This window comes from Ananas comosus, linkage group 6 (genome assembly GCF_001540865.1).
Source record: "Ananas comosus cultivar F153 linkage group 6, ASM154086v1, whole genome shotgun sequence".
NCBI classification, from domain to species: domain Eukaryota; kingdom Viridiplantae; phylum Streptophyta; class Magnoliopsida; order Poales; family Bromeliaceae; genus Ananas; species Ananas comosus.
In genome coordinates this window covers 14,550,397-14,560,990 of record NC_033626.1, presented here as the reverse complement: position 1 = coordinate 14,560,990, position 10,594 = coordinate 14,550,397, and the positions used below count along the sequence as shown (strand labels likewise).

Here is a 10,594-nt window from a genome sequence, read left to right as displayed (position 1 = left end):
TTAGATTGTGCCATCTCGGCCATTATTTTTTCTTGTTTTCCTTTTTCATTTTACAAATATTGCCTCCTCTTATTAGTCATTTTAAATTAATAATAACATATAGTTATTAAATTATAGTTATAGTTATGGTTATAGTTATTAATTTTAAAAAATAAAAAAATAGAGTAATAAAATTTAGATGGCTGTGAAACTTACAGTGGGGGGGGCAGGTGCTGGTGCATTTAACCCTTTTGATATTTGTTAAAAAAATTTAATTGAACCGAGCATCCCTCATAGCCTAAAAATTTTATACATAAATTTCGAACGGTTCTTAGATAACACGGCTTTCTTCGTCCCGTTTCTTGCCCGGCGCTCCTCCTCCGGTGGGAATCGTACGGCGACGGAAGTTAAAACTTAGCGCAGGTGTACGAAACGACGGAACTACCCAGCGCAGGTGAGTAGGAACTGAGAAATGAATGAGGGTATTTTGGTAAATATGCACGAAGGGGTAAGGTTTCATTGATGGCTACCCTGTACGAAGAAAAATACATGCCTCTTCTCTTCGGATAAGGGCTCTGATTTCTCGGAACGAACAGTTGAGAAACAAACAGGGATGAGGTAATCAGAGAAGGCAGGCAGGTCTTCAGGCCATGGTTTTTGTCCTAGCATCCCTTTATTAGTTAATATTAGGCTTGGGCCAATTTTCTCCTTCCCTCGCGGCCAACAAGGTAAGCACTTCTTTAGTACTTTACTCATCACCACTCCTCACTGTCACACAAGTGTCTGTGTTGCAAATATGTGCTCTATCAACTGTACTCCTCCTATTCCGTGCTGCTTTATAAATTTGGTAACAATTCGTCTACGTTGTGATATCTTCTCTGCAATTTTCCTGTTTAGGAAGAAGGGTGCTTTTCTCTTTCCGTCATTTTTCTTCTTCTTCTTCTTTTTTTTTAATGGTTCTCGATCACACTTTCCAGTTTCTCTATTCTGAATTTTTGAGCTTCATGTTGTTAGGTTTTAGTACTGTTTATGCCTGTACATACTTGAGAAAGGGATGGCCCTTATTCTTTCCGCTAGACCGTCCTTGTTGTGTTTGATGAATTGCCTCGACCACCGCGGCCATTTGTGCTTCGCGAACTGTTCAGTCAATGTACTCTCATTCTACTGCATGATGCTATATTGCAACAGCTGGCGCTTGTAGGAACTATGGGAAGCAGCGGAGAGCAGATGCCTAGCATTCTAGGGTTTCTGAAAGATAAAGGTTTTGATGATAAGAGCATACAATCCATGCTCGGAAGATGCAAGCGGCTGCATAGCGTCGAGGGAGACAAAGCCTCAGAGAATTGGAACTACTTGAGAAGCATTGGGATCCAGGAGAGGAAGCTCCCTCATGTTGTTTCCAAGTGCCCTAAAGTTCTTGCTCTGGGATTGAATGAGAAGCTTATTCCCACGGTCGAGTGCCTCTCGACATTGGGAACAAAGCCTGGTGAAGTGGCCTCGGCAATTACTAAGTTCCCCCACATACTCGCCCACAGCGTGGAAGAGAAGCTATGCCCCCTTCTGGCTTTTTTCCAGGCACTCGGGATCTCCGAAAAGCAGTTGGGTAAGTTGCTTTTGCTCAACCCGCGGCTTATCAGTTACAGCATCGAGACCAAGTTCTCCCAGATTGTGGATTTTTTTTCAAGTTTAGGCCTCAATAAGGAAGGAGTCGTAGGAAAAATTCTCACCAAGGATCCTTTCATCATGGGGTACAGTGTAGAGAAGCGGCTTCTTCCCACTACAGAATTTCTAAAATCAATAGGGCTAAGTGAGCTAGACCTTCGAAGGGTTGTCATAAACTTCCCTGAAGTGCTCTGCAGGGATGTTGAGAAGATTTTGAAGCCCAATTTAGCATTCTTAAGGAGATGTGGATTTAACAATGCCCAAGTTAAAGATTTGGTTGCTGGGTACCCGCCTATTCTGATCAAGAGTGTGAAGAACTCCTTGGAGCCCAGAATCAAGTTCTTGGTAGAAGAGATGGGGAGAGGGATCGGTGAGGCCGCAGAGTATCCGAAGTTCTTCAGGCATGGTTTGAAGAAGAGCCTAGAGTTTCGACAGAGGTTGGTTAAGAAGAACAACTTGCACTGTAGCCTAAGTGAGATGCTTAACTGCAATCAAAAGAAGTTTGTTACGAAGTTCGGATTAATGGCAGGGCATTCCTGATTCCTTTCTTCTGATTGGACAGTTTTTTTCTGCTATTTTTGATGTTTGTAGAATTTTTGGACAGCAATTCTAGCAATTTTGTTTCAAGATGATGTGAACGGAGAAATGTAAAACGGCTTATTTTGAGGCAGGCATTTGCTGATCATCGTTTCTGCTTCCGCTCAGCATTATTTGATGGTGGTGGTTTAAGTTCCCACTAATGGATTTCTTTCCATCTACAGCTCTGTAAAATTGCAAAACCGGATATATGCTCTTTCCGACAGGCATTTGCCACTGTGGGTTTCTGCTTTCATTTTTGCATTCTAAAAGTAAAAGAAATACTCGGGTAAAACGAGATGCATTACATTCTTCTGGTTGCTTCATAACGGCAATATGTATGAAAGTTCGACAATGATTCCAAGGAGAAACACAATAGAAGAAAAGGAGTATATGGATTACACAGACCGGGCAAGTAGAACTGTAGAAGCACAGCCGAGCAAATTGACGATTGACCAGCAAAAAAAATAATTCGAAGATATATGAAAATTGTAATGTTACAAATTCCAGCTATAGCTAAAAGCCTCAAATCAAATTTGCTCCACTGAATAATTTGTATAAATACTGCAGCAGAAATGGCCCGGTTGTATAAATCCAGCTGGATACACACACAGGGCCGACTATCAGCTTTAGAGAACTCAAAGCAGCATCTTCTACAGCATAGTACAATTTGCATAGCGAGTGAACCTCTATTCTCATGTTGGTCCATTTGTATAAAATACGAGCATCCCTTCTTGTAGAAAATTCTAACAGCTATACCTTTTTTAATGTAGGAGTATCATTCAGCTGAACCATTATCGTCTTCTATGTCTCCTGGCTCTGAGGTCTGAGGCAAGAATTCTGCCTGGGAATACATCTTTGAAAATAACTGCCAAAATAGCAACACGATAAGCCAAAATCTAGTGAAAGTATATGAGTAAAGTAGATTATTTGATGACTAAGCACAAGAATTCTGACTGGTTAAATACGGCAGCAAAAGTCCCTATTAACTATATGCAAATGGTAGACCTGCAGTACCTCTTTAGTTGATTCTATTATATTCCTGTAGTCCACATGCTCATCAGGCAATGTAGATAAACATACCGGACCAAATGAACCCTGCAGTGTTTGAAAATTTCAGTAAAAATTAGGAAGAGAAACAAACTATCCAATTCTCTAATAAGTATGGCCAAAAGATGAGATATTGATAAAAGATTAAGGTTGCACACGCAAACTGAACTATCCAAATTACCATGGTGAAACAAATGTACCTGTGCAAGCTCCTGAACATATACACAGCTCCATAGTACAGTTGGCCTGGTTTCGCTTTCCTTATCTTCGGTATTTGGTTCTACACTACCTTCTGAACTACCCAGAGTATTAGTAGCGAAGAGAGCATGAATTGCTGCTTTTATATAGTCCTTTCCTATGATGGCATCATTGCATGGTGTTGAAAGATACACCATAAACCTGCAAAAGGGAATGTCCAACAAGAACAGTCTTTAACTTCTTATCTTCAAATATCATGCTATTTAAATGCAATAGTTCTTCACAACTGCTTCTAGGTATATCCTCCACTATAAAGCTAAACAAGCAGAAAGAAATGCAGACAAAACTGTGACAATAAATAATCCATCTGGTTCTTTGATATCATTACTGAGGTTCAGAAGAACTTACAGTCCAGGGGGACAAACTGCTACATTGCTGCTTAACTGCAGCACTCGAATAGTTGTCAACTGTTCTGAATATAAAGCTACAGCAAAAACACATGCAATAGACTTAACAGGCATATAGCAAAATGCCCTAATGATTAGATGGAAAAGTTGACAAACAAATGTTCCTGTATGTGAGGAAATATTAATGAAAAATAGGAAGCAATTCTCACATTTAGGAGGGAAAACCACCAGAACGCTTGATGAATCCCGTTCTAATGAACTGCTGGTTATGCAAACTCCTCTAGCAACATTTCCAGTAGAACTTGATGTATTTAAGTCTTCAGAAAGTGAGAGTGAAGGTGGAACTTGACAAGATGGTTCCATTACCAGCTGACTGCTAAATATATCCTGACCAGATGCCAATCTGACCCCTACATACTCACTCTTTTCCTGATTAAATAACAAAATAGAGTGCGCATCATTTATGAACTAACGGGGCAGATCTATAGTAAATGAAAGTACTGTTTTAGATCAAGAAATATACGGAGTAATTCTAGATATACCAAGTATTGGCAATAATAGAAAGATATGGATCGATGAGTTATTATGAAGACAACAATTACAGGGTATAGCAGCATACTGCAAGGAAATCAGATTATCTAGCAAGCAGTGTAAATATGCCTCAATAAACAATACATGATGGCTTGATTATAACGAAAAATTAACAAGAGAAAAAGTACAGTTCAAAGATAGAATTATAAGCATAAAAACCATGAGAACTTAAGATATGACTGGTTGAATACTAAAATGGTAATCAGTACCCTATCAATAAGAAGGGAAACCACTGGCATACGCAGTACCTGAAAAGAACATTAACACAAAGATTTATGAGGGGATAAATCAGCAGTAAGAAATGAAAGAAAAAAAAAAAAAAAAAACTAACTAGTTGAAGTACGACAGTAGATGCATACTAGACAATTTTAGTGAATATTTGAAATCAGCTAGTGTAAAAGAGAATCTTAAAAAGGAGACTGCAAAAAACCTTAATATTTCTTATCTAAATATAATATTTGTCCTTGGAATCCAATTCAAATATCTCTGGTCATTTTTCTTTATACAAGGACCTTTTGGCCAGGCTGTTGGCCGGTGAAAGTGAAGTTGTAGAGTGCTCAGCAGATAGATGGAAGGAGGATAATATATGGGGAAAATGGTTAAGGTTTTTGTCTAGGGAAATACTGAGAAGGTTTTTCTCTTTTGTTTGGTGAAATATCAATTATCTGAAAGCATGTTGTGTTCTGCCTCTTTTAGCGCACAAACTCCCACAGAGTTGCCACGTGGGAGCTTCTCTGATTACACGTCCAACGCAAATACTTGTCTGAAACAAAGAAGCCCAACAGGCTATTTTTCTTCCAAGCAGCCTAGTAGGTCCAAACTCACTCTCCAAACCCACAGAAACCGTGCCCAAGAGGCTCTAAGAATTGGACTACACAAGCTAGAGTGCAAAAGCTATGCCGAAGGTAGAACGCGGCCACAAAATCTTACATACAGAGCACCTTTAACAGCAGCACAACGGCAGAAGGCTTGAGGTAGCTCACCATGGCCATACATGGGATACAGGAATGCGCCTACTGAGTTAGTAAACCTGCCATGATATCAACTGAGTAAGCATCTTCCGATATTTAAAGCTCTATGGAAATACATTCAATCGATTGCAGATTGCATTGCATAAGGCATAGGCTATCCATATTAGTGGAAAGAATGGGACCCCGTATGTCAAGACTTTCTGCAAGGACCTGAATAGGTTAGCAACTGAACAAAACCCTAGCTATCAGACCGTTTGCAAACTATTCTAGTGAACAATCCTATATTCAAGGCTGCACATAATGAAGAATATTCCACCACAATCTCTAAGAATAGCATACGAATATGAAAAATGTAATTTACATGATGATGAATTGGGAAACCATCAGGAAAGAAGTCGTATCAGATACACAGATTCGTTTAACTCCTCTATGAAGCAGGACATTCCACAGTGCCTTTGTATTGCTAGTATGATACCATCCTCACAACATCAAAAAACAAAACCCATCAGATATGAGTTTTGCAGCTTACCTCCCAATGGATGAAGAGTAAAGAGCAATAGTCTCGACGCCCTCTTTTGTTGTGACCAATTTGTTTGACTCTACAATTTCTTGATCATAATCTGCCATGGCGATTGCATACAATATAATCCTACAAAAAGGATAAAAATCACCAATCAATCAGCCTAACAGTGAGAAGACTTAGAGCAAGAGGATAACAATGTAGAAGGTAAGCGTAATATAGTACGGAGCCAGGGCAGATCAGAATCAGTCCAACTGAAGCAATTTAAGTAACGTAGTGTGAGCAGAGGAAGTCAGATAAGAGGGGACAGGAAAAGGCTCCTACGCTCTAATCTTCGGCGGAAGCCGCTGCTTCCGGAGGAACTCCACAAAGGGGATCAGCAAATCCTCTTCTGAGATTCTGCCGAGCCCCTCGTCCGCCGCCCCGCCGCGATCGGATGCAATGTGGCCCTGCACCAGCTTTAAGAACCTCATCATCTGGCTCTTTTCCGCGAGGCTGAGCGTCCGGTCCTTGAAGATGGCCTGCCTCGAGTCCGGCACCGTAGAGAGCCGGCCCTCCCAGTAGACGAGGCTGGCGTCGACGCTCTTGAACTCGACGTGGTGGCTCGCCCCCGACCTCAGCAACAGATCCACCGCCGCGTCGGCGCAGTAGAGCACCCTGGGCCCCGCGAGGTCGACGAGGAAGCTTCTGGAAGGTTCCGGAGGGGAGCCGGAGGTCTCGATCTCGGAGTAGATGGGTCGACGGTGGAGATCGATCGCGTCGTAGGAGGGCGTGGAGGCGGCGGATGAGTGAGGGGAAGGGGAGGAATAGGAGGGTGAGAGGAGGGAGGAGAAGGAAGGGAGGGGGATGGAGGCGAAGTGAGACCCGTAGAAGGGGTTGGGATCGAGGTGGAGGACGGATTTTCCGGCGGCTGCTGCGGCGGCTGCGAGGAGGGATTCGGGGAGGCCGGTGCCGGAGACGACGAGGTCGAAGGTGGCGGGGTCGATGGCGGGGTGGTAGTCTTGGGAGGGAGTCGACGCTGAAGTGGAAGCAGAGGCGGAGATCTCGGCCATGGCGAGAGATCGGATGGGAGAGCGAGAGCGAGTCGGCGCTGGGAGGGACTCCGGACTCGGCAGGGTGTAATGGCGAACCAGGTCGGGGGGCGACGCGGAGAAGGACAGCGGGTTTGGGTTCGATTACGGTGCGGCCGGCCCGAGTGAAGTTGGGCTGGAATAACTACGAGCCCGGCCCGGAGAAAATCCAACACACACACCCCGCCCACTCCCCGGGCTTCTATACCGGGTTTAAAGTTAACCCGCCAAAACCCGGTGCCTGCTCCGCGAAGTTGCAGACTGCAGCAGAAACCGCCAAGCCATCACGTTGGGATTTTAAATTCATAAATCAATTAATCCAACGCCACAAGATTAGCTACATTATTCGCTGCAGTCTCTCGTCCCATCTTCCCAAAACGCTGCCATCACAAGTTTCAGAACGGAATAGGCGAAAGGCTGCCAGCCTCTCCTCCTATCTGACTCAAAGGCCTGCCAACGCTGCTGCTTCCTCCTCTGCGCCTTTTCATCGTTCACGTCGGCACTCATTTCGATCGCGCCTGAACGCTTCCACTCGGCTTTCCCCACTGATTTAGTCGGGAGTATCATCAACCTTCCGTAGGGTCAACAGCACGAGAATATTAAAAAGCTAGAGTCGACTGACTCGTGAGCGCTGGTCTTTGGTCAGGACACTACTATACACAATTTCCACGAGCCGCAGGAGATGGGCTTAGGCTCTGCTTCAACTGCCGCACCTCTGCTCGCGAGGAGTAGGAGGGAGGAGGAGGAGAAGGAGAAGGAGAAGGAGCAGGTGGTGGAGAGGAAAGGGCCATGGCGGGGATGGGGGTTGGGAGAGACGTGGAGGGAGTTGAAGCTGGTGTGGCGCATAGCAGGGCCCGCCATACTGACGTCTCTGTTCGAGTATTCGCTGGGGTCGGTCACCCAGACCCTCGTGGGACACATCGGAACCCTCGAGCTCGCCGCCGTCGGTCTCCAGAATCTCGTCATCTCCGGCATCGGTTTCGGCATTATGGTACGCACCAAACCCCCTTTCACCCAAAATAATAATAATAATAATACATTGTAAGCAATTCATTTGCTGCTTTTATATGCTCTGTTCGCGCAGACACTACGATAGGAACGCACAAAATTTAGTCATTTTTCTCGTCTTCTGATTTCAGTTGGGCATGGGGAGTGCCTTGGAAACTCTGTCCGGGCAGGCCTACGGGGCAGGAAAGCCTCACATGCTAGGCATCTACCTGCAGAGATCCTGGATTATTCTTCTACTTACGGGTCTAGTATTATCGACGGTCTGTATCTTCGCAACGCCGATCTTGAAGCTGCTGGGTCAGACTGACGAGATTGCCGAACTGGCGGGAAGATTCTCGATATGGATGATTCCTGAGCTATTCGCCTTTGCAGTAGATTTCCCGATCGAGAAGTTCCTCCAAGCACAAAGCAAGGTTGGGGTGATGGCAGGGATTTCAGCGACTGTCTTAGCGGTTCACTTGCCTCTCAGCTGGGTTTTCATCATAAAACTTAATATGGGGTTGGTTGGGGCTGCAATCACTCTCAATCTTGCCTGGTTTCTGTTGGTTGCTGGCCAGTTAGCCTATCTTTTCTCGGGGAAATGCAGGGACGCCTGGACTGGTTTCTCATGGCTGGCTTTGACAGATTTGGTCGATTTCTTGTGGCTTTCGGTCGCCTCAGCTGTTATGTTATGGTCTGCTCTCTTTCTCATTCGACGCTTCTGTCGAACTTATCACTCATGCTTGTGGCACTCACTCCGCCAAACTTTTGATTTATCTACGGACTAGAAAAAGTCATTTCCGATTTGTAAGGATTTGTACGTAACCTGCCAATTACTAGGCCTGAATAAAGCAGGATTAAAATTATCCTTCATATCTACGAGATTGCAAAATTCTGTGCAGTATAAGCTTGTTCCTTTCTCTTGGCACTTATATTTCTTGACTCTTGCCGTCCTGTAGGTGACCCTTCATCTTTTACACTTTTGCATATTTCTGTAACTAATATGCAGTTTGGAGTATTGGACTATGATGGTAGTAATTCTACTGGCCGGACTTCTGAAAGACCCTGAAATTGCTGTAGATGCTGCTTCCATCTGGTAAGTTTTACCAAGAATTGCTTCTCTTTTCGTTTGTTATTGTATATACCCTTACCGGTCCATCTCATCTTCTATTTCCCAATTCTAATGCTAAAATCTTTATTGCAATACATCTCATCTTGTCGAGTCTGTGCATATCTTATGAACAAAGTGTTATACATCGGCATGATTTTGATATATTTTCTTTCGCTTTCGCAGCATGAATATGGAAGGATGGAGTTTCATGATCCCATTGGGCTTTGTTGCAGCAGTAAGGTGTGTCTTTGCAGTTTGGCCATGTTTCTTTGCAAAATTAAATCGCGAATTTGATTATTGCTTCCTTCTGCACTTTAGCCATTTCTTTTTCACTGTTCTCTTATGTTTTATATTTGCAGTGTGAGGGTCTCCAACGAACTAGGTGCAGGGCGCCCAAAAGCCGCAAAGTTCTCGGTACTGGTGGTGATTATGATATCGGTGGCAATACAGACCACCGTTATGCTCATTATTCTGACAACACGGGAGCATTTCCCCGCACTATTCACAGAGGATCAGCATGTTATGGCTAAAGTAAGCAAACTTGCTTTCTTCTTGGCGGCTTCGATTTTCCTCAGTAGCATACAACCAGTTTTATCAGGCGAGTTATGATGTTAAAACAGATCGGATGACTTTTCTTTGAATTAAAGATATTCTAAAATTCTGTCTAAATTTTGCTGATCAGGGGTAGCCATTGGAGCTAGTTGGCAGTCTACTGTAGCCTACATTAATCTTGGTTGTTACTATGTGGTGGGGCTGGGAACTGGTGCTTTACTTGGCTTCAAATTAAATTTAGGCTTGGAGGTAATTGTTGCTTAAATTGTTCACTCATGTTTACTGCAATTTTTATTTAAGGACTACTTTTATATATGCATTTAACAGTTTAGTGTTGCAAGCTGCATGCCAGTTCATCGATTGTAAAAAAATAAAAATAAAAATAAAAATGCAGCGCTTATTTCTCCCTTAGAAAAAACAGCAGCACTTACTTTTAGAAGCCCTAATAGGACGACTCTTTTTTCTTTTTTTTTTTTTCGGGGAATATGGGGTGGTGTGCTCTTCGGAGTTCTTCTGCAGACAATTATACTCGTAGTAATTACCTGGAGGACAGATTGGGATAAGGAGGTGAGGATTTATATAAAAAAAATGTGCAATCACTAACTTTAATATGATTAATATTGAGTTGTTCTTGCAGGCACAATTAGCACGGGATAGAGTTGCAACATGGGTAGGCTAGATGGATGTAGTATCAGTAAATGCATAATCCATCTTAGGTAATTTTGGACTTCCCTTTGTTTAATTGAGAAATTTGTTTAGCCGTTTAGAGACAGCTTCTCTATGTGACCGACTGTAATCTGAACAAGGATCAGCAAAGCTGATGCTGAGAAAATTTGTTTACTTGCGATTCGACTTTTTGTTAATTTATCTGCATGCTTGTTAATTTACCAAATTTGTGATGAACTCTACCTGACGAAAAA

General features: G+C 43.2%; 3 protein-coding genes across 9 annotated transcripts; 2 read left to right on the top strand and 1 right to left on the bottom strand.

Moving 5' to 3' along the window:
• LOC109711819 (transcription termination factor MTERF6, chloroplastic/mitochondrial) lies at positions 307-2,443 on the top strand. 3 transcript variants are annotated; one of them, XM_020235087.1, is made up of 2 exons: positions 307-707; positions 1,181-2,443. In XM_020235087.1, the coding sequence occupies exon 2, from the start codon at positions 1,186-1,188 to the stop codon at positions 2,179-2,181; it is 996 nt and encodes a 331-aa protein (XP_020090676.1). In that variant the 5' UTR covers positions 307-707; positions 1,181-1,185; the 3' UTR covers positions 2,182-2,443. The 3 variants fall into 3 exon arrangements, with proteins under 3 accessions (XP_020090676.1, XP_020090675.1, XP_020090674.1); XM_020235086.1 differs by having other exon boundaries at positions 1,168-2,443; XM_020235085.1 differs by having other exon boundaries at positions 994-2,443.
• Positions 2,557-7,153, bottom strand: LOC109711816 (rab escort protein 1). 2 transcript variants are annotated; one of them, XM_020235079.1, is made up of 9 exons: positions 6,279-7,153; positions 5,964-6,083; positions 5,394-5,493; positions 4,673-4,711; positions 4,082-4,301; positions 3,874-3,949; positions 3,468-3,666; positions 3,235-3,315; positions 2,557-3,085 (listed from the first exon to the last, which is right to left on the bottom strand). In XM_020235079.1, exons 1-9 carry the CDS (start codon positions 7,004-7,006, stop codon positions 2,996-2,998), a joined length of 1,653 nt encoding a protein of 550 aa, XP_020090668.1. In that variant the 5' UTR covers positions 7,007-7,153; the 3' UTR covers positions 2,557-2,995. The 2 variants fall into 2 exon arrangements, with proteins under 2 accessions (XP_020090668.1, XP_020090666.1); XM_020235077.1 differs by having other exon boundaries at positions 3,874-4,301.
• LOC109711818 (protein DETOXIFICATION 33-like) lies at positions 7,188-10,523 on the top strand. Of its 4 annotated transcripts, XM_020235083.1 has the most exons (9): positions 7,188-8,015; positions 8,164-8,531; positions 8,619-8,705; positions 9,021-9,107; positions 9,306-9,362; positions 9,482-9,720; positions 9,805-9,923; positions 10,194-10,241; positions 10,312-10,523. In XM_020235083.1, exons 1-9 carry the CDS (start codon positions 7,707-7,709, stop codon positions 10,351-10,353), a joined length of 1,356 nt encoding a protein of 451 aa, XP_020090672.1. In that variant the 5' UTR covers positions 7,188-7,706; the 3' UTR covers positions 10,354-10,523. The 4 variants fall into 4 exon arrangements, with proteins under 4 accessions (XP_020090672.1, XP_020090673.1, XP_020090670.1 ...); XM_020235084.1 differs by having other exon boundaries at positions 7,277-8,015; positions 8,164-8,705; positions 9,805-9,920; positions 10,152-10,241; XM_020235081.1 differs by having other exon boundaries at positions 7,320-8,015; positions 8,164-8,705.

What these genes read in the sequence shown, in the direction of transcription:
- LOC109711819 (XM_020235087.1), top strand. Translation starts at nt 1,186, where the DNA reads ATGGGAAGCAGCGGAGAGCAGATGCCTAGCATTCTAGGGTTTCTGAAA.
- LOC109711816 (XM_020235077.1), bottom strand. Translation starts at nt 7,006, where the DNA reads ATGGCCGAGATCTCCGCCTCTGCTTCCACTTCAGCGTCGACTCCCTCC. An exon ending in TACTCTTCATCCATTGGGAG is followed by an intron (nt 5,494 to 5,963) that starts GTAAGCTGCAAA and finishes ATATCATGGCAG; the next exon opens with GTTTACTAACTCAGTAGGCG. An exon ending in TTTCCCTTCTTATTGATAGG is followed by an intron (nt 4,302 to 4,672) that starts GTACTGATTACC and finishes TTATTTAATCAG; the next exon opens with GAAAAGAGTGAGTATGTAGG.
- LOC109711818 (XM_020235084.1), top strand. Translation starts at nt 7,707, where the DNA reads ATGGGCTTAGGCTCTGCTTCAACTGCCGCACCTCTGCTCGCGAGGAGT. An exon ending in GCCTCAGCTGTTATGTTATG is followed by an intron (nt 8,706 to 9,020) that starts GTCTGCTCTCTT and finishes ACTAATATGCAG; the next exon opens with TTTGGAGTATTGGACTATGA. An exon ending in GGACAGATTGGGATAAGGAG is followed by an intron (nt 10,242 to 10,311) that starts GTGAGGATTTAT and finishes TTGTTCTTGCAG; the next exon opens with GCACAATTAGCACGGGATAG.